Source organism: Culicoides brevitarsis, chromosome 1 (genome assembly GCF_036172545.1).
Source record: "Culicoides brevitarsis isolate CSIRO-B50_1 chromosome 1, AGI_CSIRO_Cbre_v1, whole genome shotgun sequence".
NCBI lineage: Eukaryota > Metazoa > Arthropoda > Insecta > Diptera > Ceratopogonidae > Culicoides > Culicoides brevitarsis.
The window spans coordinates 13015183-13042360 of record NC_087085.1 but is presented as its reverse complement, the minus strand read 5'-3'; the positions used below and the strand labels follow the sequence as shown (position 1 = coordinate 13042360).

General features: G+C 26.6%; 6 protein-coding genes across 7 annotated transcripts in view; 4 read left to right on the top strand and 2 right to left on the bottom strand.

Moving 5' to 3' along the window:
- The window catches only part of LOC134837298 (uncharacterized), a 29081-nt gene extending 9060 nt beyond the window's left edge, over positions 1 to 20021 (top strand). The window contains exons 2-10 of the mRNA XM_063852667.1: positions 15918 to 16203; positions 16991 to 17664; positions 17721 to 17841; positions 17905 to 18126; positions 18696 to 18876; positions 18934 to 19191; positions 19266 to 19483; positions 19720 to 19895; positions 19950 to 20021. Of these exons, the coding sequence (XP_063708737.1) occupies positions 15918 to 16203; positions 16991 to 17664; positions 17721 to 17841; positions 17905 to 18126; positions 18696 to 18876; positions 18934 to 19191; positions 19266 to 19483; positions 19720 to 19895; positions 19950 to 20003 (2190 nt within the window). The 3' untranslated portion in view covers positions 20004 to 20021. The remainder of the gene's footprint in view (positions 1 to 15917; positions 16204 to 16990; positions 17665 to 17720; positions 17842 to 17904; positions 18127 to 18695; positions 18877 to 18933; positions 19192 to 19265; positions 19484 to 19719; positions 19896 to 19949) is intronic.
- On the top strand, positions 8707 to 9204 carry LOC134828001 (uncharacterized). The gene is made up of 2 exons (XM_063840929.1): positions 8707 to 8891; positions 8949 to 9204. The coding sequence occupies exons 1-2, from the start codon at positions 8707 to 8709 to the stop codon at positions 9202 to 9204; spliced, it is 441 nt and encodes a 146-aa protein (XP_063696999.1).
- Positions 20022 to 20577: 556 nt separating the features above from the next.
- LOC134827072 (coiled-coil-helix-coiled-coil-helix domain-containing protein 7) lies at positions 20578 to 21228 on the bottom strand. The gene is made up of 3 exons (XM_063839606.1): positions 21082 to 21228; positions 20899 to 20997; positions 20578 to 20833 (listed from the first exon to the last, which is right to left on the bottom strand). The coding sequence occupies exons 1-3, from the start codon at positions 21139 to 21141 to the stop codon at positions 20720 to 20722; spliced, it is 273 nt and encodes a 90-aa protein (XP_063695676.1). The 5' UTR covers positions 21142 to 21228; the 3' UTR covers positions 20578 to 20719.
- A 456-nt stretch (positions 21229 to 21684) lies between these two features.
- Positions 21685 to 22699, top strand: LOC134838428 (distal membrane-arm assembly complex protein 2). The gene is made up of 2 exons (XM_063853958.1): positions 21685 to 21821; positions 21881 to 22699. Exons 1-2 carry the CDS (start codon positions 21708 to 21710, stop codon positions 22697 to 22699), a joined length of 933 nt encoding a protein of 310 aa, XP_063710028.1. The 5' UTR covers positions 21685 to 21707.
- LOC134838426 (aldehyde dehydrogenase family 16 member A1-like) lies at positions 22683 to 24201 on the bottom strand. Of its 2 annotated transcripts, none has more exons than XM_063853957.1 (2): positions 24037 to 24201; positions 22683 to 23975 (listed from the first exon to the last, which is right to left on the bottom strand). In XM_063853957.1, exons 1-2 carry the CDS (start codon positions 24085 to 24087, stop codon positions 22728 to 22730), a joined length of 1299 nt encoding a protein of 432 aa, XP_063710027.1. In that variant the 5' UTR covers positions 24088 to 24201; the 3' UTR covers positions 22683 to 22727. The 2 variants fall into 2 exon arrangements, with proteins under 2 accessions (XP_063710027.1, XP_063710026.1); XM_063853956.1 differs by having other exon boundaries at positions 24031 to 24200.
- Positions 24202 to 24965: 764 nt separating this feature from the next.
- Positions 24966 to 26302, top strand: LOC134837181 (vacuolar protein sorting-associated protein 26C). The gene is made up of 2 exons (XM_063852542.1): positions 24966 to 25099; positions 25163 to 26302. The coding sequence occupies exons 1-2, from the start codon at positions 25043 to 25045 to the stop codon at positions 26006 to 26008; spliced, it is 903 nt and encodes a 300-aa protein (XP_063708612.1). The 5' UTR covers positions 24966 to 25042; the 3' UTR covers positions 26009 to 26302.
- Positions 26303 to 27178: the final 876 nt, after the last annotated feature.

The following is a 27178-nucleotide window of genomic DNA, read 5'->3' as shown; positions in this document are numbered from 1 at the left end:
TATTTGAAATTTAATTTCATAAAAAAATTTAAATTTAATATTTAAAATAAAAAATTTGTATTTTTTTTAATAAAATAAAATTTATAAAAGTTTATAAATTTATAAAACAAGTTTTAAAATATTTTCTATACGAAAAATAAAATTTTTTTACACGAAAAAAATTAATAATTTCTTATTTTTAGATAATTAATAAAATTTTATTTTAAACATAAAAAAATTACATAAGTGGTTAAGAAATTGACATAATTTAATATTTTCAATTAAATTTTATATTTTTCTTAATAGAGTTTAATATTTTTTAATAAATTTTAAATAAATTAATTAAACTAATGAAAAAATCGATAAAATTAAATTTTAATTTTAGATATAAATAAATTAAAATAATTATTTATTTAATTTTTTTTTCAAATTAACTTTTTTGGATGGTTTATGGAAAAAATTTTAAATATTGTAACGGCCTAAAAAATTTCTTAACATTTTTTTTTTATCAAAAGAGAGAAAGAAAACAACAACAACACAAAATTCGAGAGAGAGAGATAATTATTTTGATTGATGACAACTTCATTAAGCGATACCTGAGTGATATCGCAGTATGGTGCATCCTAATCTACATATTTATTTGATTCAGTCCATCAACATAAAATGATTGATATTTTAATGAAGAGTACAAGTTTTCACAATTTTTTTTTTGTTTTCACAACAAAGCAAAATTTATACACGACAAGAGAAGGGGCTTTCTTATATTATTAGCAAATAATTAGACCATCAGATAATGATATCACGCTGGGTACCTCCTGATCTTCGCTAAAAAAAATATTCACAATCGATTCGATTGTTTGTTTGTTTGTTTTGAAATTGGTCACGCCGCAACTTGAATTGCAGGTTTCTGATTTGTATCGATCGGCAGATGACCGATACTTTTGAGACATCTTAATTACTGTTTTTTTTCGTTTTTTTCTTGCATCGAGAGAGAAATAATAATGATGTCATGAAATTGCATGTAAAAAGTAATTTTCCGTATCTACAAAGTATTTTTTTTTTTTGTAAATCATTAAGATTAAAAATTAAGACAAAATACACTTTTTGATGCCCACATACAGAAATTATTTTATTTTGTTAAATAAAAGTAAACATTAGCTGCACGCTTTGTGTCAAACGTAGCGCTGAAGAATCAGTAGCTGGCACAAATTAAGATTAAATAATCGTGATTTCCGTATTACACCAAAAGAAAACAAAATAATTCCGTCGTACATTCACCGAATCGCTCGAGCCTCTTCACGAGATTAAAAAGCATTATTTTAAGACAAAATAAACATCATGAGCACCCGTTTAATATTAGCACTTTGGAAAAAAAAAGTTAAAAAACCGGAGAAAGACAAAATAGGAAGGAAGGTCAATAATTTATTACCTTTGTTATTTTTTTTTCAACGGCGCCTAAAGTGTCAATCACAATCTTGTATAAGCGTCTTGCGATTATTTTGAAAGCTGACTGCGCAAGAAATTGAAAGTAAAAATCAGCGTTAGACGGCAAAGTCAATGGCATTTCCGCTCTAGAAGCTTTTCGATGTACTGAGTGTTTGTTAATGATGCATTCTCTCTGCGCGAACAAAAATTGTTTACAATCACCAGCAGAATTTTATACAAAAACCTTCAGACTGAAATTGGCTGAAATTCCACAAACAATCATCGTTCGTTCGAGTTCGTTATGACAGCAATTAGCAAAATATTTTCAAAACACAAATATTTAGAAATCGAAGGTCGTTGTTACTTTTACTAAATGACTCGATGGTTATTGTTGTTACGTTTTCAAGTTATTTTTAATTATAATGATCATCAGTGATCTTCAGTCAATCAAATCGAACTTAAAATTTGAACTCATTTTTTTGAAGTCGTTCACTCTGTGAGTCGAAAAGAGGTGATATTTTAACTTCAAGAAGTTAAATTTATTTTTTATTTAATTAATTAATTTGATTTTTTTAAGAAATATAAAAAATTTCTAACCACGTGGTTTAATAAATTATTATTTATTTTAAAAATTAGAAAAGTCACGTGGTTTAAAATTCAATATTTCGTTAATTTACCAATTTTTTGTTAATTTTTATAACCACGTGGTTTATTTAATTTTTTAACCACGTGACTTCTTTAATTTTTTAAACCACGTGGTTAAATTAATTATTTTTTGTTTATATAATGAAATAAATAAACTTGTTTGATTTTCAAACCACGTGGTTTAGTAAATTATTATTTATTTCAAAGATTACATAAATCACGTGGTTTAAAATAAATATTTCTTTAATTTTGAAGACACGTGACTTATTTAGTTCTGTAAGTCACGTGGTTTACCAATTTTCATAATCAATTTTTTTTATTAATTTTTATAATCACGTGGTTTTGCTTAATTTTTAACCACATGATTTCTTTAATTTTTTAAACCACGTGGTTAAATTAATTATTTTTTGTTTATATAATGAAATAAATAAACTTGTTTGATTTTCTAACCACGTGGTTCAATAAATTATTATTTATTTCAAAAATTACATAAGTCACGTGGTTTAAAAAAAAATATATTTTTAATTTTGAAGCCACGTGACTTATTTAATTATTTTAACACGTGGTTCATTTTTTTCAAACCACGTGACTTATTTAGTTCTGTAAGTCACGTGGTTTACCAATTTTTATAATGAAATTTTTTATTAATTTTTATAACCACGTGATTTATTTAATTTTTTAAACCACGTGGTTTAATTAATTATTTTTTATTTTTATAATGAAATAAATAAACTTGTTTGATTTTCAAACCACGTGGTTTCCTTATTTTATTAAACCACGTAGTTAAATCAATATTTTGACCACGTGGTTAATTTTTAATTTTTGGTTAATAAATGCGATAAAACTAAAACTAAATTAATCCCTTAAAATGTAAAATTAACTTCTTTTCAACCCACAAAACAATTTTTGTCTGAGTCCGACGAAAGTTTTTTTTTCGCAATCGTTCGCTTTCATTAGTCGAGTAAATTTCATCAGATATTTACATAGACTCTGAATGAATATTCAAAAAAAAAAATGTTTACGATTTTTTGTTGGTGTGACGGCTTCTTTCTCTCTGTTCCACGCAAGTAGGAGTAATTTTTGTCTGTACGCCGAAATTCATTAAGTATTCAAATCATCAAAAAAAGGAAAGATTTGCTGCTCCTTTCATTCACCCAAAAAAAGTTAAAATTGAAAAAAAAAATTATTGGATCTTGTAACTTTTTTTTTAAACGAAGAAAGGAACGACTGTCTGCTTTCGTGATGGATGTTAATGTTGATTTTAATGGATTGATATGACTTTGAGTTGAGTGCGAAATTGCGAGTTGATAGTTAATTGTTATTCTTTCACTTCGCGTCACTCGGCAGTTGTAATTGTGGTACAACAATAACGAGACAAGCTCACGTTACAAGTAGCACAAGAGACTTTGATTTACATAAATTCCCAAACACATTGTTAGTACATGCAGATTTTACTTGTTCGTTACCCGTTTGCTGCATCATGCATTGTTACACAACAAATTCACTCCTTTTGACAACAAATACAACCGAGAAATCGGTTCATCGTGTATTTATTTTTATTTTATTTTCGATTTGCAGCCAAATTAGTACAATGCAGGCAAAATGGCAACAAATAACAATAGTAATAATAAAATAATAATAAATGGATTAGCATGCAAACAAACAAAAATGAAGCTTAACCCGAGATAAACTATAAAGATAACAATGTAAATATTAAACTAACTAAAAAACGAAGATGTTGCGAAATTTCGATCTCAAATAAATCTTTGTTCTAAACGAAAAAAAAATTCCCAATGGATGTTAATATTAATAAAAATAATTATATTGACGCTACATTAATAACGATAATTTGAGCAATAAAAATCACAAATTTATTTATCGCGGAATATTCATGGTGGCTTTTGACTTTAAAAAAAAATAATGTTTGTATTAAAAAAAATGTAATGTATGAGCTGAACAATAATAATAAAAACATTTTAGTAGAGGAGAGGATTATGACGACGACGACGGTGACGCTCCTTATTTCGATGTTACATACTGAAAAAAATCGTTATTTAAGGTACGATGAGATAGATATTAAACTATGATTTACTACCAACGGGACCATTTATAGCTTTCATTGTTGCATTTGGCTTGACGGAAGAGGAATTTGGAACAAAGGTGTAAATATTTCGAATAAATGTCATAAATAATGAGCAAATTATTGTTAGGCTGATGCAAGTTATTTTTATTATATTTTTTTGCTTTTGAGTAAAATTTATCAATTTTTTATTGCATTTTATTTTTTTTTAATTTATAAAAAAAAATACATACCTATTTTTAATTATTTTACATTTATTATGTAATTCAATTATTAATTTTAAAAAATTAGCAATTTTTTAATTTACACAAATTATTTAAATTCAACTTGAATTAGGTATAAATAAATTAAATAAAAAATATAAAATTAAATAAAATAAAATTAAATTAAAAATAAATAAATAAAAAATAATCAAAAATTTAACTTTAAATAAAAAATTAATAAAAAAATTTAATAAAAAATGATTATTTTTTTATTAAAATAAAACAAACAAAAAATAATTATTTATAAATTAATAAAATTTCTTTTCTGTTGGTTAAATATTTTTTTATTTATACAAAATAAATTAATTTTTTTTTTATATTTATTTATTTTTTTTATTTGATTTTAAATAAATATCTAATTAATCAAATATTTATTTTTACCTTATTTTTTTTAGTTTAAATTTATAAAAATTTAATTTTTTTTTATTTTTTAAATTTTCCTTTTATATTATATTTTAATTTTATTTTTTTAATATTTTAATTATATATTTTGTTAAATATTTATAAATAAAAAATTATAAAAAAATTTTTTTAATTTAAAATTTCAAAATTAAAAATAAATTCGAAGCAGCCTTATTTTATTCAAATTTCATGCAATCCAAGAGACATGAATGAACGAATGCCTCAAGCAATGCACGCAGATTTACTTTTATTTATATATTTTATTGCAATGATGTTTTAATTATTATTAATAGATGCACTATTTGCATTATTTAAGTCACACAATATTTTATGTATAATGTTGTTCAAGTGCATCCACAAAGTAACTTGCATAATATATAACCGCGTGAGTATTTTCAGGTTTTTTTTTCGCAGTCCTTGAATTTTTAATAGAAATTCTTTAGAGTACTGTTTTTATTAACCTACACTTGGGGTTTTTTGTCGTAACGTAGTTTGTAGTATATGCAAATATTATAAAAAGTTAAAGTTTATTTTAAATTATCTGATGACAGAAAATAAATGATGAAACTTTTTTACGACTCAAAAAAATATTTAATATTTATAAATTCACTGATTAACATTTAATTAAAGTCAATCAATAAATAAGTTAGTTGTAGTAGTCCACTTTCTTCGATTTTATTTTATGTTACTTTTATATTGCTAAAACAACACAGAAAACTCACTTGACCAGCATTGATTACAAAAAAGCAGCATATTTAATTTGAAAAGAAATTAATATATAATAAAACAAATGTACGGCAGATGATGCGCAGATCATTATCTTGCAACCGAACATCCATTACGCAAGAAATATTCGTATAATTTTGACAACGTGACGGCATTTAAAGACAAAACAAAAACATTTTTTAAAGAAGATATTTATTTATATGGAAAGAGAGAAATCCCTCGAGTGTATCGAAAAATTATTATTTTTATTATTAATTGATGAGATGATACAAAAAGATGGGGGGCTTCGGAGAAATTTATTTGGACATCCATCAATTTTGTATTCGCTGCGTTGGTTCAAGCGGTGATGAAGTAACAAAATTATGTTATTGGTTATTAATTGACTTTTAAATATATATCGATATAATTTCATCACAACTAACGAGAGCTAAGGAGAGGCTTTTTCGTGCAAGCATTCCAATGATTTGTTAATGATAAATAAATTATTTTTATAATTATAACTGAGATAGATATTTGCAAGTTAATCAACAATTAAAACAAAAACATTCCGATTATTATTCAAGCCCCTTGTCAAGTTTCCTTATCATATTGTTACAATTATTCTTATTACAACTTCATATATGAATATTTTCAATTCACTTTTTTATTATTTATTTATTATTATTGTTGATATTTATGCACGATGTTAGCATGTGTGCGCTATGGAAATGCTTTTGAAATGTCAGCGAAGCCAATCCTGCACGATATTTATTTTTATTATTGTAGTTCAAGCTCAAGTGTTTTTTATGCATGTATGGAAATATAACTCAGTATTACGTTATTTAACAATATTAATAATAGTTATTTTTTTTGTATAATATACCCTCTTGGAAATTTTTTTAATTTAATTATTTTTATAATATTTAAATTATATTTTTAAATATTCTATAGTATTCTATATTTTAAAATAATTTGTTCTTTATCGAATATTTTAAATAAATTTAAAAAAAATTAAAAATTTTTAATTATTAAAATAATTAATTATTGAAAATTATTTAGTTAATTTAATAGCATATTAATAAAAAAAATGGTAATAAATATTAAAATTTTAATTATTTTTAATAAAAACATTAATAATTTTAAATAATTAAATATTTTAACAAAAACAAATAATTAAAAATATTAATTAATTTTTTTTAAATTTATTTATTATTATATTAAATTATTACCAAATCATCAATAATTAAAATTAATATTAATAAAAAATGCAAAATAAACAAAAAAAAATGTAATATTTTCATAAATTTAAATAAAATAAATCTTTTTACATTAATAAAATTTTTATTTTTTTTAATTTAATTATAATTTTATAATAATATAATAAAAATAAATAAATAAAAATTATTTTAATGTTAGAAAATTTATTTTAATTAAAAGTATGAAATAATTATAAATTAATAATAATTTTTAATTATTTTAAATATTTTTTAATATTTTCTACGAAAGGGCATTCAACAAGTAGCTTCATAAAATTAATATTATTTGTTAATGAAAACATTCATATTTGTGGATGCAATAAATTTTCATATATAATATGCAAATATTGCAATATTATTACATAAACTTACATCAACATCACCCTTGTGTCGCATTTCGCGTCATATAAAAGTATGTCTCCGAGTGTAATGTAATTAACTCAGTTAATCTTCGCAAGATTACAGTCAACTTGGCAAAAATAAACATAACAACTGTCACAATTATTTTTGCCAACAATTAATAAAATTCACATGGAAATGGTGCAATATGCGCCAAAAACCAGACGACTGACGTCAAAACAGGGTCACAAGTTTCGCTTTCGCGCGCAGAACAAATAACAGCACAAAAATAAACATAAAAGCTTATCTGCAACACAATCACCTGCAAAAAAAAATTTATAAGCTGACAAATTATTGCAACAACAAATTTTCATGTTTATTGATAACGCGGACAAAATGACATCGATCTAAGCAAGTAAGCGGCATAAAGATATGTAACGCGGCTTGTAATAAATTCTCGTTATTTCCAGCGTGGCTCGTGCGCGAGAAAAAACAAACATTGCGAGAAAAAAAAATAGTTCATGCAATTCGTGGCTCGTTGGACAGCCAGGAGGTCAATTTTGTGTGTTTTTTTTTTTTATTTTTTTCGCAAAAACTAAATTTCCCTCCGGTCAGGATGTAAATTTAAGTATTACGACGACACACGATCAACGATGTGGTAAAGGTATTTTATTGCATTTATTGCCTTTTATGTCGCTTCATGTGTGTGTTGTGTGTGCAAAAACCGTTACGAAACGGTAAAAGTGCGCAAAATTACATCAAAATAAATAAAAAGTGTCATTTTTCAGGAAGGAATTAACATGAAAATGTATTTTTTATGCCTGTCCTTCAAGCAGAATTGAACACATTTTACGCAGATAACGAGATTATGAAACGCCAACCACTTTTGATGGCAACTAAAAAAGCGACAAGCATAACAATCAAAGCTTTTTTCGCGTTTAAATGCAAAAAAATACAAAAATTGTTTATAAAGATGTGCAACAAAGTTATTGTGGGACAAGAGTCTCAAATTGCAGGTGATTTATCGTCTATTTTTCATGCATCACTGAGCATCGCGGTGCTTCTTGTCACCGTTTATGGCTTTTTTATGCGATTTGCTTAGCTTTCAACATTTGTCACGGCATTCTCTATGCAAACACGGGTCGTGACATGCTATATTTTTAACATTTTAATAATAAATTCTTTGTATTTCTGCTTTTTTGTGTTAAAATATGTATTTATTTAAATATTTATTGTTTGTCATTCGCTTCTTGTGCAATATGAAGCGCATTTAATGAAGTTTTTATACTTTGTAAGAAAAGTTAAACTTTTTCCGCATAGCGTTTTTTTGCGTTTTAAGGGAAAATTGAACCTTGTTCATGAACTTTGTCAATAAAACAAGGCGTCTCCATCGAAACGAGGCAAAATTTCCATAGCAACGCTCGAAATTTTTGTTATTTATTGCAATTTGCGTGTTGTTTCCCCAAAATTATTCGTTTAGTATGCAAAAGTCAGTCATTGACATTGGCAACAATAGTTCAGGATCAAGTCTGCTGGAAATTGCTTCACTTTTCGCTCTGAAAATAAAAAAAAATAATTAAAACTTAAGAAAAAACTTTGAAAACGTGAAAAAATGTCAAAAAGCTCCAAAGGAAGTGCTCGTAGCATGGCGAGTGGCATTAGTCTCCAAAGTCATTGGGACATGGTTCAACGAGCGAAGAAAAATTCCGCGAAAAAACGCAAAAAGACACCGAAAAAGAAGGAACCTGTCATGGATTTGACTCGATATCCGTTCTACGAAAAATATCAAATGCCTTAGTGAGTCAAATTTTCTCTTTTTCTACTTAAAAAAAGTTTTAAAATAAATTTTTGTAGTTTCATGGTTTGTCGTCAACGTTACCAAGACTCCAAAAAAAAGTATGACGAACAATTTTTGTACGAATTGAAGATGCAAGAAGCGATGCAACCCTCAGCTTACGATGCCATGCGATTTCATCGTCATTTTATCATCACCACACTTTGGCCGCCACTTCATACCAGAAAAGAAATCGACATGACGCTCAAAATGTACGATCTGGATCCGAAGCAGAAGAAGCGCTTGCGAGAATTGATGGATGAGAAATTAGCATAAAAAATTGTCGATTAATCATATTTCTCAATAAATAAAAGTGACAACTTTGACCTTTTACGAGGCACAACAATGAGTAATTTTTCTTCACACCGTCGAAGCATCGCAAAAATTAAGCGGCAAATAAAGTGTAACTTGATACAATTGTTGCAACATGCTCTTGATTATCTCTTTTTTCTGTATTTTTGCACTCGTCGCAAAAAAAAGAGAGAAGAAGAACAACAATCTTCCCACGGTAATAATTGAAAGTCGTGCGATATTTGCTACCAAACTCTTCTCTTTCCTCCACTTTGCAGCTTTAAATGTCACTTTTGTCGTAATTTTGTAGGTACTTGCTCGACATCACGATCTGATTGTCATAACGGACACACACTGCGATGAAAAAATGGAATAATTTATCGATTTTAATCTTTTAAATTATTTTTTTAATTTCATATTTTAATAATTTTTTAATTCATTAATTTTAATTTATTTTATTTATTTAATTAAATTTAATTTTTTATTTAATTTATTTATTAAATTAAAATTTTTTGAATGAATATTTTTATAAGAAACTCTAAAATTTTTTTTTAATATTTTATGAAAAGAATTTTAATTATAAATTAGAATTTAATTGTTTTAAGAAATTAATATATTTTAAAATTTTCTTTGAAAACTATATATTTTCATTTCGAAAAAATATATATAATTTTAAAAAGTAAAAAACGTAAATGAAATAAATTTTTAAAATTAATTAATTTAAAAAAAATTAATTAAATTTTTTGAATTTTTTTTTTAAGCTCAATAATTAATTCAATTTATTTTTTTAAAAATTAAAAATTTTCAAATCAAAAATTAAAGTCTAAAAAACATTTTTTTTTCAATCTTAATTCTGAAAAAATAAATAAAATTCATTTTAAATAAATTAAAAATTAAATTTTATTCTTTTGAGTATTTCGAATTTCTTCAAAAAAACTGAAAATTAAAATCATTTTTTTATTTTTTAATAAAATTTATTTTTTATAGTTTGATAAATAGTTTAATATATTTTATATAGTTTAATAAATATTTATTTAAACAATTATTGATAATTATTAATTTCTGAGTGAAAAAAAAACAAAAAAAAATCTGAATTTAAAAAAAAAATCTTAAATTGACCAAAAATAAAGTCTGAGTAAATTTTTTTTCTGAAAAAAATAAAATTAATTTAAAAGACGTAAAAATCTCCCATTTCCGACTCGAAGAGCATAAATACAGATCCCGATCGTTATTTCCTCATCTAATTAATTTATGATTGTTAACAAGCCACATTTAGAATGTAACATCGGAAAATACAACCTCTTAAATTTTAATGTTAATTAATTTGTATTTACATTTGTTGTGGCTCACAAACATTGTTGTATGTAAATATGTTTTTTTCCGAGCTATTAATTGCATGGATATTACATTAAGTTGATGGCTTAGTCATGTTCATCTTGTAAGGTGCGCCTTCAGTTCGCATGAAGATTTTCTAACAAATTCACTGTTTAGACAACGATTTTGGGTCAAGCTCGTTCTGCTCCAAAAAAAGAAAGGGATTCATGATTAATTTATTTTTGCACCTTAACTCACGCAACTTTTCAAGGCCAATTGAAAAAAAAATCAAAAAAATCGTCATTTGTCACACCCATGTCACGCATGCCACATTACATTACTCATCTCGTATCGAATTACATAAAAAAAAGTGTCGATAAAGCACGCAAACTTTACGATTATTGAAACTTTTTAATGATATCGATGCCGCTTTCAATCTTTTGCAGCGACCTTGAGTACCTTTTTGTGTCACCGATGCAATTTTAATCCACTTTAATCAATAAAACACCAATAAAAATTGCAAATTTTATTGTCCTGGCTTTCATTTTGCTGGCAAAAACATGAAAAATGTGATTCGGAGAAATTACATAAGTACATTCCTTATCATAATTAGCTTAGTGCGTCGTCGTCGTCGATCGTAAAACAGAAGTTATATCTTTTTTTAACGACTGTAAAAGTAGGTGCTCAATGCACGTGCTGCGACTACTACTTTTCTTTTTTTATGTTTTTGTTGCAAAATAAAACAAGAGGAAACATCAAGACAAACGACTTTAATGATAATAACTTTGACATAATTGGAACCCCCTTATAAGAAGCGAAAAAAATTAAATAATGAGCCAAAAATAAATATGTTAGTAGTAACAGTAGACCAAAAATGCAAGAAAATGCAACGAAATAAATTAATAATGATTACCAGACAAACAACACAAAAAAAATTGTAAAATTGTTACCAGACATGAAGTTAGCTCGTAACACACAAAAAAAAATTATGAAGGAAAACCAGAAAAGTAAAAGAAGACGTGATTAAAATGAGCAAAATTCAACACTCTTTTCTACTCATTATTTTTTGTTGTTGCGCTTCTTGCTTGTATTTTGTGTGTTAAGTAATTGTGCGGTAAATTGCGATATTCTTGTGTAATAAAACAAACCATAGATATACTCACTTACTTATTGGCAAAGAAAGAAAAAAGAAAGACAGTAAATAACAAATGATAATAATAGTAAGCGTAAGCACACCATAATGGGTATAACAAGTGTGGTTTGAGTTGTGTGCGCATGTGGTCTTCAAAAAAGAGTGTAATATACAAAAAATATAGGTTTAGCACCAATTTTGTATAATAATGTATAAAAAGTTATAAAATTATTTGTTATTTAATAAAAAAATAATAAATATGATTTGATTATAATAAAGATAAACGAAATTGATATTATTATATAATATAATTGTTAAAAAAATATTGTCACGCATCCCGATGCTTTTAATAAAAAAAATAAATAACTTACCTATATAAAAAAATATTTTTTTTTAAAATATATAAAATTATTTTATTTTATTAATTATTAAAAATTATATTTTTTAATATTTTTAATATTTAAAAAAAAATTAATTTTATTTTTAAAAAATAATTTTAGTCTTAAATTAAAATTAAATTCATATATAATTTTTGATATTTTTAATTTATTTTTATTTTGTAATTTTTATCAAACAATACATTTTTTAATAGGTTTCCATAAACAAATAAAAATCATTTATACAGTTTTTAATTAATTAGTAATAAAAATTTTTTAATAATATTTTTAAAAATATGATAATTTTATTATTTTTGAGTTATATATTTTAATTTTTGATATTTTTATTTGTTAGAAAAGCCAAAAATGTGATATTTTTGCGTTTTTAAAAAATTTTGAACCATTTAAAATATAATTTTAAAATAAGTATAAATTTGTCTTATTTATTATTTTTATTTTCATATGTTATAAAAATTAAAATTTTTATTTTCATATTTTTATATTTTGCATCACATATATTTTTTTTTTTTATTTATTAATAATTAAGAATATTTTTATTTATCATATTAATTTTTGCATTATATTTTTTTATAAAAATTTTATATTTTTTTTTATATATTTTTTAAAAATTTTCATTATATATTTTATAATTTAATTTAATAATTTTTATATAAATATTTTTTTATGTAATTATTTTTAATTTAAAGATTTGTCCTGAATTTTATTACTTAATTTGGATAATCATAATAAAAATCAAAATAAACAAAAAATATAATAATAACAATAACTTTCTTTTTTAATAAAAAAAAATAATATAAATATGACTCAGATAATGTCAAAAGTTCCTCATCCATCAACATTTTTATTTAAAAATTTTTTTAAACACTTTCGCAAAAAAAAAATAATACAAAAAAATTAAGTCATTCTCCTCTTTTAGATGTCAATAACTTTATATAGTAACTCTGTTATTATATTAACTTAGACATGTCACGGCTCAATAATAAAAGAAAAAAAAATATACTACAATAATAATAATAATCATGAACGATAAGAATCACAAAATAAACATTATTCAATTTTTTACATCAATTACAGTCGTTCGATGGAGTTAAATAATAACAACAATAATAAAATAATATAATATAAAAAAATATTACAAAAAAAAACTTTACTATCACTATGTTATAAAATTTCATGTCTTTTCACCTTAACACGTTTTATTACTCTTCCCATCTAATAATATCTTTTTTTTTAGCAAAAATAAAATAATAATGATCAAAATATGTAGATACCTCTCTTTTCTACATACTATCAATAGCTTTAAGTGATTTACTAAGTCAATACTGTTAATAAAAATAAAAAAAAAATTTTTTTCGCAGATGCGAGATAAGACATTTAACATCATAATCGTGAAACATTTCTTTTATTCCGCATCCAAACCTTTCATTTGCACGTTAATTTATAAACACGATCAAAATTATGTTGATATGTGTAACGCCAATTCAAGTGACATGCCTTTCAAACACTTAAAAGGTTAATATTGAAGTGATCCTTTTGATTAACGGCATTTATTTTGCGAGTTAGGCACTTTAGTCACAGATTATGTGAAAAGGTAAAAGTTGCCACAACAAAAAAAAATTATTATGCGAATCTTTTTTTGTCTTTATCGAATTGAAAAAAAATGAATAAAACATTTAAAGCCCTTTTTAACTCGTCTCGTCTCCAAATCAATTGAAAAAATATTCGAATTCGCAATTGACATAAATTAACATTAAATAAATGAATAAAAAACATTCCGATGAACGATTACCGACGATTAGTTGACTATAAAAATTACACAAGACCCGAGAGTTGAGAGAGATAATTTTCAATTTAATACAAATTCAGCAACTTTGTTGCCATTAAAAATGAGGATAACGCGAGAAAAAGGTGACTTGCTGTGCGAAATGTGACGTTAGAGACAATATCTTGCTTCTACTTGTTGCATCATCGTCACGTTTTAATGATTTAATCTTGCGCTGCATGTGAGAAATGCACCTCGAAGGCCCGGCATGTCCGAATGTAATTTAATGCATTTCTTTTAATTAAAGACAAAAAGTAATAAATTCACTTTTTTATGACTTTAAAACGGATTCGGCGAAAAAAGGTATCTCAAAAGGTCAACTGCAATCAATCTTCATCAGTAAAAAAAATTCATGATGATCGAATTAAGGAAATAAAAAATAAAAAAATAATTTTTTGACACCCATTTTAATTTTATTTATTTTTTTAAATTTTTTTTTTCTAAGAAATAAAAAAAAATATTTAAAAAAAAATAAAAAAAAAAAGAAAAGTCATCATCATCAAAAATGGTAAAAATCCATTGCGTAATTTTTTTTTCCATTATTATTAATGGATATCCCAACACATTACTGTCCCCAGGGTAGGATAAATGTAAACATGAACAAGATCTGGTGCGGTGATATGCTTGGAATTTATGTTCTCCTTTTTTATTATTTTTATTATTTTATTTATTTGCAGCAAAAAATGAGTATTTTTCAATTTATTTATTTCATTATCTTGTACGCATTTCTTCTTTCTTTCTTTTTCTTTCCTCATTTCTTCTGATTTAATTTTTTTTTCTGCGGATTGCATACAAGCGCATAACATAAATACTCGTGACACGACATAACATACGCACGTAATCCGTTTAATTTTTTTTATTTGCTAAAAAACATGAAACATGTGCCATCTCTTTATTTTTCAATTATTGTTTTTAACATGCTCTGATTTTTTTTGAATTTTATTTATTTTTTTGAAAAATGAGAGAAATGTACAAGTGTGATTTTTTAAAAAAAAAAATTTTAAAAAAAATAAAATTAATTTTTATTAAATTTCGATCGACGTGTGGCGTTTAATTTTTACCTCGCGTAATTTTTACAAAAAAAAAATAAATATTCGACAGCTTACAAAATGTATTCATTGAGCTGTTGGTAAAATTAATTTTATTTAGCTCGGGCACCGTACCATTGAACTTATACTTAAGAAACAATAAAAAGCATTTCTTTGGCCTTGTATTTATTTTTAGCCGGCCACGTTTTTTTTTGCTTTTTTTATTTTTAAATTTGTTTTATTTTATTTAAAATAATGAACTACAAAAAAAAATATTTGCATACAAAAAATCGAACTCAGGGAGAGAGAAGGAGAGAAAAATGTTAAGCAAGCAAGGTTGCTTTTAAACATTAAAGAAGAAGTAAAAACAGACAATGAAAGGGATTTTTTGTTCGCGCAATTTGTTTATCGATGGAGTTGTTCGTTTTTTGTCTTGTCCGATTTTTTTTTGCATCTCTGACGTCGTTAAAGTCGTCATAAAAACAAATAAATAAAGTGACAAAGGTCAGATTGGTCAAAAAGTCCGTGTTTTTTTGCGAGTGTGAATGGCAACAGGAATTTCGAAGGTACTTTTATGGGTGATTTGAGAGAAATTGGTTACTTACGAAATTGACATAAAATTTATTATTGACATGTTTTTCCTTTCGTTAAGAGTTGCATTAAATATGACGCGATGTTAAAGACCTTCCTACGCTTTTAAATTTTTTTCGCTGAATTTCAAGCTAGAATGCGTTTTTTAAAGTTTATTTTATGGCGAGCTTGAGGCAAACATTTAAAACTGCAAACAGCTAAAATAAACATAATAATAAAAAGAAATTTCATCGTAAATAATTAATTTCGATTAATTGTTGAAATTTATTGTGTAAATACACTTTTTTTTATTTACTCGTTTATTTTTTATTTTTTGTTGTCTTGTAATTCATGCCAATCATCATCATTAACTTTATTCAATATTTTTATTTTTTTTATTAATTTCCTGCAATTATTTTTCACTTTACTTGTAGGGCACACATCCTGATTCGTTGTACCGGATTCCGACACGAACATCGGCAGCAAGTTCGCCAACAGCATCTCCGTCGCCCTCCATAAACAGCACGCATCGTCATCACCAAACATTTTGGAAAGCCGGTTCGCAAGTGCCTATTACGTCGTCGTCGTCAGCATTTTCGCGCAGCAAACGCACAAATTTGTACAGATTCTTGAAGATTTTTTGGCGATACGCAAAATGGCCGATGGGTTTGTTGTTGCTCTGCGGATTATTAGGTGTAGTAGTTTATTTTATTGTTATAGGTGAGTATAATTTTTTATTCTGAAGCTTAAGATAAAATTTAATAAACTTATAAAAAATTATTTAAAAACAAAAATTTTTTAATAATTTTTTTAATTACCTAATTATTTTGAATTTTATTTAAAATTAATTTTTTTATAAAATATTAATTTATTTAAATTATTTTTTTTTTAAATTAAAATTTTCATAAACATCATATTTAAATGATCAAAATATAAAAAATTTTTTAATAATAAAAATTACATTTTTCATATATTTTTACATTTTAAATTTAATTAAAAAATTTTAATTTCAAAAAATATTAAAATTTAATTTAATTTAAATAAATTAATTAACAATTTTAAAAAAATAAAAGTGCAAGTATAAAAAAAATTAAACAAAATAAAAAAATAATTAAAATTAATAAATTTTATTAAAACTTAATTTAATAATTTTTTTCTAACTTTACCTAATTACATAAAATTAAATAATTTTTAGAAAATAAATATTTATTTTTTTTAAAAAATTTTAAATAAAATATTTGTTTACGATAAAAACATTTTATATGAATTTTTTATTATTTTTTTTTTTAATAAAATATTTTAAAAACTTTTTTTTTTTTAAATAGGCTAAATAAAATAGGTATTTAAATAATTTTAAAATTTTAGTAAAAAAATATGTTAAAAATATCTATAAAAAAATCGATCATTTTTAGTCATAAATTAATAATTTTTAATTTTTTGTCTTTCTCGACTTTAAATTTCTCAAATATAACATTTTTGAGTTTTTCACCGAATTTTTTCATTTCAGCAACACAACCATCAGTGAATAATAGCATGTTAAGTAGTGACGGTAGATTAGCGGTAGACAATGAGTTATCCATAGATTTTGATAGTTTTAATGATCACAATGACATCGATGAACGAGTTTCGACACACTTACCGCCCGTCATTAACGGACATGCTGGGCAACAACATCAGAACATTGCCAATGTCGAATACACGAGCAGCAACAACAAAAGTCGCCTTATCAAGACAAACGTTACCAACAAAGAAACCAACGACGTGCTTGAAATCCTAAAAGAACCGATAATCACTTCGAACATCGAAAACAATGACGTTGTCGCGATTTTTATCAAGAAACAACCACACACGGTCGAGCAAACGACAACTTCAGCAGCTGAAACGCCCGCAATTGTCACGCAAGTTGACGAAAGTAGCACAAAATCTAATTTGTTTGAGACGTTGAAGACCACATTGAACTCGCCTCTGTTCACGAGCGGCATCATTACGGAGGAAAAAACGTTGAAACCTCACACAACGAAGATGAAAAAAGTGCATTCGCTAAATGTAGCACCAGTTGACTCGACAGTTAAGAGTGTTGGATTCACTTCGGGCCATCAAGCGAACTTTGGAGTGCCAATCGAAGAGGACGAACGTATCTTGAAGATGTTGGAAGAGTATCAAAAAGCGAAAGGAAATAAGGTTTGCATTGAAATTTTTTTGGAAACCACAAAAATTTTTAATTTTTTTTCTCTTAGGAAACTTCATTCGCTACCACAACAAGCAATTATCGCACTCGCGTCTCACCTACTTTGCCAATAATTAATCGATATGAAACCACAACGCAAGGTCTTCGTTTCCTGAATGCGACAGACGATGGTAAAAAATAAATCTTTTTTTAAATCGGTTTTTTTTTTTCAAAAAAAGAATGAAATATTTTAGGTGTTTGTCAATCGACGTCGCTCTCATTGTGTCGCGGAATTTTACATTATGACTTAACCGCAAATAATAAACCTTTGACCGCTACTGAATACCAACATTTCCAATACTTGATCGAATCAAAGTGTTCGGTGCGTGTTGCTGAGTTCGTGTGTGCTGTTTTGGAGCCGGAATGTCGTCCAAAGAGAATGGGTACCTTGAAACCATGCAAGAGAATTTGTAAAGGTATGAATTTTTTTTTTATTTTTATATTTTTGTTTTAAAAAAAAATATTTTTTTTAAATAAATTAATTAAAATTTAATTGTATTAATTATATTTATTATATAATTATATTTAATTATATTTTTATTATTTTAATTAATTTATTTTATAAATTTTTATATTAAATTAAATTATTTTAAAATTTTGATTAAAAAATATATTAATTTTTTTTTTGTTTTAAAAAATATAAAAAATGCAGATAACTTAAAAAAAATTATTATGTAAAAATATTTAATACATTTTAAATTCATTAAAAATAATGTAAAAAAAAATCTAAAAATTATTTTTTTTTTTTTAATTAAATGAAATTATTCAATTAATTTTCAATTTTAATAAATTAATTAATTTAATTTAAATAAAATATTTTAATAATTTTTTTATAAGTTTTTATTTTAATTAATTTATTTTAATTTAATTTTTTAATATTATATAAAATAATAAAAATAATAAAATTTTAATATTAAAAAAAAATTAGAAAATGATAAAAAATTAATCCCGCCTTACAAAAAATAATTTCAAAAATTACTTACAGCTGTTCTTGAGCCATGCGCACACATCATCGCAAGTTCCGAAATCTTAACTGCCACTTTTGACTGCGATCAGTATCCAGACTCGAATGATCGGAACGAGTGCGAAGATCCATCTCGTCGTGGAAAATGTTACGCCAACGAATTTAAATGTCTTGATCAGACTTGTATTCCATACCAATGGAAGTAAGTTCAACTTTTAAATATTTTATAAATTTTTACTAAAAAAAAATCACGTTTTAGATGCGATAACATCAAAGATTGTGCCACTGGAGAAGACGAAGACGACTGCAAATTCTGCGAACGTGACCAATTCCGTTGTCTCTCGAATGACAAATGCATTCCCGATAAATGGCGATGCGATCAATACGACGATTGCCCCGATGCCAGTGACGAATTGGATTGTTTCAGTGAAGAAGATACCGCAGATTATCCCGTCAACTTTGGCAATGGTCGCGTTTATCCCTTTGCGCAAGAACAAGCGTTTTCCAGTCCTCACAAGTATATTTTTTAATTCTGAAAAATAATTTTTAAACATTTTTTGAACAAAATTCAATGAAAAAATCCATTTTTAGTCGCCCTTATTTGACAATAACGCAAGATGATCGTCTCAATTCAGCTGAAAATAAAAAAGAAGCAATTGCTGCGGATGGTGACAAATATATCCCAACAGCTGCGGAAAATGTTCATGTCGTGAAGAAGGCAAATGATGACTACAGCACGGAAGATTTGGAAATTCAAAGTCGTGCGGCATCGGGACGTGCAGTTACTCCGCCGCCCAATAAGAATCTGAGTATGTCCTAAAACAAAAAAACCAAAAAAAAAATCGCTCACAACATTTGACCATGGACGCACTACTAACACACACGCGAAGGAAACTGCACTGCTTAAGTATCGAGACTTGACCGACATCTCTCAATCATTTTTAATTTTATTTAATTTTTTAATCGAATTCATCTTCACCGCAATTTTTTCTCTCTTTCCTGTCTTTCTCTTCTTTTCTTCTCCTCTTTTTCTCATGCAATTTAGAAAACTTTTCAGACAGCCACGAAATTATGATGACCAGCGACTCGGAAATTGACATGAAATATTCGAGCACAGCACGCAGCATTGACACACTTACAACCAGCAGAAGTCAATGTCCCGAAGGTCAATTGCGGTGTGTCAGCGGGAAATGCATCACAGTGCAACAAATTTGTGACAAAGTAATTTTTTTTTAAATTTTTTTTCTGAATTTTCCTTAAAAAATTAAATTTTAGGTCGCTGATTGCCCGGATGGCGCTGACGAATCCATGTGCGTTTACAAAAATTAAATCCCTTGAAAATCAAAAGGCCTCTTCTAAATGGATTTACGGAAAATGGAAAAAAATGATAAATTTAAAAAAAGAAAAAAAAAAACAGGAAAATACTCATAAATTTAATTTTTTTTACAAAAAAAAAATATTTTTAAAATATATCAAAGACTCTTCAAACATACGATGGAATCCAAAAAAAAAGCGTTATTTAAACTTAAAAAAAAGAATACTTTTGAATTATTCTCAAAATTTTATTTAAAAAAAAAAATAATAATTTATAGTATTAAAAATTTTATGTTTTCATCCCCAATTTCTGAAAACATTTTTTGTTGTATTTACCATTTAATTTTAATTATTTAATATTTTTTATTATTTTATTTTTAATTTTACGAATAAATCAAAATTTATCTTTGTATCATTTTTGCATTAATTTTACGATTTTTTTAATAAAATTATCTTAAATGCCCAAAAAATAAATTTTTTTAACTGAATTTGGCTTCATGCATTTTTGAATTTTTCGTGGCTTATTCACAATATGCTTCAAATTATTTTTTTATTTTTTTTTAAAGGTAAATAAAAATTTACAAAAAAATTATTTAATTTAAAAATAAACTTGATTTTTATTATGTTACAAGATTCTTTCAACTATAAGTACAAATTTCTTGATAAAAATCACCAAAAATTTGATAAAAAGTTTTTTACTACTCTTAATCGATGGTTTTTCGAATAAAATTTTACATTTCCTTGGGGTACCTTTTCCTATATTCAGCCTTAATTGCTTCTCGCTCCGCTGCTGGAGGCAACAACGGTCGAATTCCTTCCCGTCTTCTGTCTCTTTGAACTTTTAACTGGAAGTTTCATTAAAATTTTTAATTTATTTCGAAAGATTTTGACCGGAAAATTAGTTTTTTACCCAAAAGGCATTGCAATTCTTGTAATTTTGAAACACAAGTTGACATTTTTCTCCATCATACGAATTTGCATCGAGACATTCAAGACTTAATTTTTGTTCCTACAAAAAAAAAATTATTTTTTTTTAATTTTTGAATCTGAGACGAAGTTAATTTAAAAATTTTTAAAGAAGAATAATTCTTACCTTAAGGCATGGATTTTGCTCTTCCAAGATTTTTTGCTGCTCGAGTCGTCGTGAAGTCATGTTTTGAGCCTGATTTGAGCGGAAATTACTTAAAATTTCCTACTTTTATGATAATTTATTAATTTTTGTTTTCGGTTTTGTTATGAAAATAATAAAATTAACAAAACAGCTGATCAAAACCAGGGTCAAAAATAATTTTATTCAAAAAAATAATAAAAGCAAAACTTAAAAAAAAATTAAAAATTTTTGTTAATTTTTGACTTAAAAGTGAAAAGTAAAAGCTAATTTACGTTTACTTAAGTCAAAATTTTCAAAATTTTAAGGTAAAAATTTTCTAAAAAAAATTTTTTTTCGTATTTCGAATTATTTTTTATGAAAAAATGGCAATTTTTTGAAAAATTAAGCTATTAATTTTGACTTAAACTTTTACAAAAAGTAATTAATTAGCTTAATTGGACTTTTATGTCAAAAAAACCCTAATTTTAACTTTTACTTAAGCAAAAAATTTTAGTTTTTCTTTTTTTTTATTAAAACTTTTTTCAACCCTGTTCAAAATGAACAACCAAACAGCTGATTTCTGTCAAAAAAAAAACAGCATGTAAATAACACAAAATTTTTCAATAAAAATGCTTACAAATTCCCGAATTTTGTCTTCACAAAAACTATGGAGCACTTTTTGTCGCTCATTCGGGTCACAACAAGGGAAACCCCGAGAAACTCTCAAAAAAGATGAAGTTTTTGTAAGAATTTTTCTTAAAATTTTCATAAAATTCTGTCAAAAAAATATTTTTTCTTACAGGAACTCGATGTCAAACCAACAAAAGGCGAAAAAGAATCATGGGACGGCGCCAATGTAAAAGAAGAGGTAAAAGTTCTCACGCCTCGCGAACGCAAAATGGAAGAAGACAGAAAAAGACTCAAATGGGCCAAACTTCCCGATGAAAAAAACCTTTTTCGCTCGAAATTTGCCTCCTTTAATAAGAACGAAAACGACATGGGATGGCTGACATTCGTCTCGCAACCATGGGACTTTAGCATATCCGGCATCAGAAAAGCCATAAACGATTGGGCGATACAACGTGATAAATATTTGCAACAATATCTGCCGAAACGTGTCGAAGTTCTGGGTCCTGATTTAGCTGTAGCTCATTTTTTGTGCACTCGACGAGGCAAAGTTCGTTTCGCAGGCGACACAGAATGGATAACGTCGGAAACACTCAAAGATATCCCGAATGTATTCGATCCGAAATACCATTTGGAGGAAATTGACACGCAGGATTGCTTCCTGTACTACGAGGGAATTCAAAATTTTCGTGATTTGGAATATTGCAAAAAAATCTCGATACGAAATTCGCCACATTTTGATGATTGGTGCATGGATAGCATCAGCGGAGCAAATTTGCCGGCATTAGAAGAGTTGGATTTGCGAGGATGTACGAAGCTCACGTTCCGGAGTCTGGCATGCATTTATCGCTTGGAAAAGTTGAAAAAGTTACTTTTGACGATAAATAGCAACATTGAGTGGAAATTGACGATGGCGATGTTGGAAGAAGCGAATCCCAACCTCGAAATAGTTGTTGAAGAAGTCGAAAACAAAGTCCTTGAAGATAAAAAGTAGAAAAAAATTTATTTAAAAAAATAGAAAATTAATTGGCAAAAGTTTGTCCGTAACGAACAATGATACTTTTGTACTCGTAATTGAACATAGTTGCTCCATCTTTCACCCAACGGTCTTCCGTTTTGACTTCCGGATGCGATTTAGGGATGACTTCTAAAAGTTTTTCACGTTTCTCACTAGTGACAGTGTAAAAAAAGCTTTTTTCGAAGAACGATTGTTGGTAAGGAGGTGAAATGTCGGGGAATGGTTTTAAATCTTTTGTACCTTGGGGTACATAGGCTTTTACTGTGAGTGCCTTTGGATCCAAAGTAAAGTTATATTCGCTTGAATTAACTTTAAATGGCATTTTTGGATGAAAAACTCCGTGACAATTAATCCAAACAGTCGCAAATTTCAATAATTTCGCATATTCAAAGGCTTCCGTGACATTTTCGGACCAAACTGACACAAATTCTCCATTGCCTTCTTTATTTGCGAGTGCAATTCCTTCCTTCGCAGTGCGGAATGTATCAACAGCGATGACGGGAATTGCTTTTTCTTGGCTTAAATGACTCATGGGAACACCAAATGCCAATGTTGCTTTCAAAACATCTCCATCTGATAATTTTCTGTGCGTTAATTTTACACCTTTTTCCTGCAAAGTCGCTACACTTGCTTCAAATTCTTGCAAAATACGTCGATTTTTGCCATAAATGCCATCAATTTTGGGCAAATTCTTCTCCAACAACGTGAAAAATTTCTCCTTGACACATTCTTGCACGAGAATTTTCCGAATTCGCCACGAGTTATGGAGATTTCTGAAAGTTTTTACAATTTCATCCAAGGCACAATGCAAATCCGCGGTCTCAGTAACAATTAAAGTGCCATAAGATGAATTTCGAGCTCCGGACGACGTTAGAAAGTTTGAAGTTTTTTCGAATTTCATGATTTCAAAAATTTCTTTTAATGATGGATGAACTGCAGCAGCAGATTCGTTTGCAAATGAAGAACAATACAACTCGATCAGCAATTGAAAAAGACTGAGACCATTAACAAAATATTTAGAAATATCTCTTCCAGTTGCTAGTTTTGCGTTTTTCATAAATTCCAAAGCCAAGTCAAACTCTTCCTCAATAGCTGCCATCGGAGCGTATCCATTTTCGAAGAAATTGTTGATAAGTGTCTGTTTTTGCTTCAAAAGTTCTTCGTATAATTCGGCTGAAGTCAATTTTGATTTGAACCAAACCATTGAGAAAGTTTCTTCTTGATCAAAAGTTTTTTTGTCAGTGACGTTGAACTAAAAAAAATAAATAAAATTTGAATTTAATTTTTTTATAAATTTTAAGACTTACGTTTACACTTTTGTCATCCATTTCCATATTTTTGAACTTTTCGAATAATGAAGTCATATTCCGAAATAAACGTGGCACTTTTAAAAAGAACACCCTCGAATTATGTAGCTTAATTGATGCTGATGAATGTTATGATCTTTAATTTGACATTAGACACTAACACATTGTCACTGTTTATCGCTTAAGCTCCGTTTAAATGTTTATTCAAATTTCTGATAATAAAAAATTTGGGCGTTTTTCATAAATGTACTGTGAAAATTTTAAATTAAAAAAAAATTATTTAATATTAATTAATTTTTAATTTAAATTAAATAATATTTTATGATAATAATAATTTAATATTATTTAAATTAAATTAAATATCAATTAATAATTAAATAAAATTTGACATAAATAATTAATTTAAAAAAAAAAATTTTTTTGAAGATTTTTCAAAATTTATAAATTTGAAACTAAAAATCCATACAAGTTTTGTAACGAAATAACTCAAATTTGGCTTAATAAATTTATAATAAGGGTTTTTGTAGTGTCTCAATTTTAACTTTGAGAAGGTTTTAAACTAAAAGAAATGGAAAATTTTGTGGAAAATTAAGGAAAATTCCCATATTTAGCATGTAAGATTCATTGCATACCTTTAACACATTTTCTATTCAAAATCTCTATTTAAAAATTAAAAAAATAAATTTAATATACTTAAAACAATTCTAGTTTAATACCGCATTTTTTCTTCGAAATGCGGTAAAAATTATTCTTGGGTGAAACGAAGCTCACAGGTGACTTGGATAAAATTTTTATCAATAACGGAGTTAATGAACAAACCCCGTTATGTCACATACCGGCTCACCAATACCAACACAATACAAAATGAACTGCTCTTATCAGAAAAATGAACTCCGTTATTTTGACAGAAGTTTGTTTTGATTCACTTTGCGATTAAATTTCAACAGAATCCGTATAAATTTTTATGTTTTTCAATTTTTAATGAAGTAAAATCCGAATAAATTCATCAAAAATGGCAGTTCAGATGGAAATAAAATTAAGTCGTTCGAATAAAATCTACTACGAAGGCGTAAGTTTGTGAATTTTATGAAAATTTAAAGTTTTTCTAATTTTTTCATGAAAAAAATTTTAGGAACCTTTGAAAGGTGTCGTCCAAATCACGAGCAACACAGAAACGAAACACGATGGAATCTTCATCAACATGGATGGCAGCGTCAATCTCCAGATGAGCAACAAAAATGTCGGAATTTTCGAGGCATTTTACAATTCCGTGAAACCAATTCAGCTGCTAAACTCCCAACAAGAACTCATGCCACCCGGAAAACTCACACAAGGCACCACGGAATACGAATTTGAGTTTCAACTGAATTGCGTCAAAGAACCTCGCGTCTTGTATGAAACTTACCACGGAGTCTTTGTGAACATTGTTTACATGCTAAAAGCGGAAATTCGTCGAAGTTTTCTCTCGAAACCTGTGACGAAACAGCAGCAGTTCATCATTCAATATGCACCGAAATCGATTGAAACGCCCCCAAAACCGATTAGTTTCTCAATTAGTCCAGAAACTTTGCAAAAAGCAGCTAAAGAGAGAATTTCCATTCCAAGATTTTTGTTTACGGGCGTTTTGGACTCGAAGGAATGTTGTATCACGGAGCCATTTACTGGGAGAATCACGATTCATCATACCGAAGTAGCAATTAAATCGATTGAAGTGCAGCTGGTACGTGTCGAGACATGCGGATGTGCCGAAGGATACTCGAAAGATGCGACAGAAGTGCAAAACATTCAAATCGCCGACGGAAATATTTGCACGAAACTTGATATTCCGATTTTTATGGTGTTTCCGAGACTGTTCGCTTGTCCGACTTTGATAACGAAGAATTTTAAGATTGAATTTGAGGTAAATTTGGTCGTCGTGTTCCAAGATGATCATTTGGTCACGGAAAATTTCCAAATTGTACTAAATAGAAATAATTAGAATAATTTGTTGACATCTAATAAAAGTTTCTTCTCATGCCTTGGAAGTTAAATATTTACATTTTTTGCATTGAATCAACAAAACTTCAAGATTAATCCAGTAAGTAACTAAGAAATGCAACAATTAAATTTTCATTCAGCTTGTGCGCGAAACGCAAACATTTCAAAAATGCATCAAATGCCAGTCAAACGAGATAAGAATAAATATTTTCATAGTTTTTTGGTATCCAAGCAAATAGTAAGCAAAGAGACACGAACAAAAAAGTTGAAATTGATATGACATATTGCATGTTTTGTTGCGTTTTCCTTGTTCTACATCCAAAAAGTCAATTGTTTTGTTGAAAATTTGAATTTTTTTTTTTAATAATATGGAGACGTCTGGTAAGTTTTTAATGAAATTTTTACCTTGAATTAAGTTTAAATTAATTTTTTTTAATAAAAAAATTGAGGATGCGAAAAAATAATTATGCGTCAAATTTTGTTCCATTCATAAATAACTGTGAATGCCGCAAAATCAACAAAAGAGGAATTTTCATTAGCCTCATTTCCTTTTGTGTAGTTACTTTTCAACTACTATGCAGCAATTTCCTTCAAACGACGGCAATGTAAATAGAATAAAAAGTGTGGAAAGTGTGTAGTAACGTCTCTCATGTGAATATCGCAAGAGCGGCGTGAGTTCTTTGTTGCATTTTTATGTTAACTGTAGATTTTCTGAACAAGATTTTTCTGAAAAAAGAGGGAAAATCAGATAAAAATTTTCTTTTATTTCCAAAAATTTTTAAAATTTAAAAATCAAGAAGGCTTCTGAAAGGATGAATTGACACAAATTTTATTTAAGCTTGAAAATTTTGAAATATTTTTATGAAAAATTATCATTTTGAGCTGATTTTTTTCAATCGACAAAAAAAATATAAAAAAAATTATAATTTAATAAAAAGTTTAAATTAGTTTTAAATAATTTTAAATAATTTTTTAATAAATAAAATTAAATTATTATTTATATTAATTTAAATTTATTAATTATTATTAATTAATTTTTCAAAGTAATTTATTTAAAATTATTTTTTTTAAATAATTCAATTAAATTCAAATAATTTAATTAATTTTTCATAACTTTAATTAAATTAAATCTTTTAATAATTAATTAAAATATTTAATTTAATTTAATTAA

Bases quoted from the DNA above. Each gene is read 5' to 3' on its own strand.
- LOC134837181 (XM_063852542.1), top strand. From the start codon at position 25,043: ATGGCAGTTCAGATGGAAATAAAATTAAGTCGTTCGAATAAAATCTAC. The intron at 25,100-25,162 runs GTAAGTTTGTGA...AAAAAATTTTAG, and splicing joins ATAAAATCTACTACGAAGGC to GAACCTTTGAAAGGTGTCGT.
- LOC134838426 (XM_063853956.1), bottom strand. From the start codon at position 24,087: ATGACTTCATTATTCGAAAAGTTCAAAAATATGGAAATGGATGACAAA. The intron at 23,976-24,030 runs GTAAGTCTTAAA...TATTTTTTTTAG, and splicing joins TGGATGACAAAAGTGTAAAC to TTCAACGTCACTGACAAAAA.
- LOC134838428 (XM_063853958.1), top strand. From the start codon at position 21,708: ATGCTTACAAATTCCCGAATTTTGTCTTCACAAAAACTATGGAGCACT. The intron at 21,822-21,880 runs GTAAGAATTTTT...TTTTTCTTACAG, and splicing joins TCAAAAAAGATGAAGTTTTT to GAACTCGATGTCAAACCAAC.
- LOC134827072 (XM_063839606.1), bottom strand. From the start codon at position 21,141: ATGACTTCACGACGACTCGAGCAGCAAAAAATCTTGGAAGAGCAAAAT. The intron at 20,998-21,081 runs GTAAGAATTATT...TTTTTTTTGTAG, and splicing joins AGCAAAATCCATGCCTTAAG to GAACAAAAATTAAGTCTTGA. The intron at 20,834-20,898 runs GTAAAAAACTAA...TGAAACTTCCAG, and splicing joins AGAATTGCAATGCCTTTTGG to TTAAAAGTTCAAAGAGACAG.
- LOC134828001 (XM_063840929.1), top strand. From the start codon at position 8,707: ATGTCAAAAAGCTCCAAAGGAAGTGCTCGTAGCATGGCGAGTGGCATT. The intron at 8,892-8,948 runs GTGAGTCAAATT...AAATTTTTGTAG, and splicing joins GAAAAATATCAAATGCCTTA to TTTCATGGTTTGTCGTCAAC.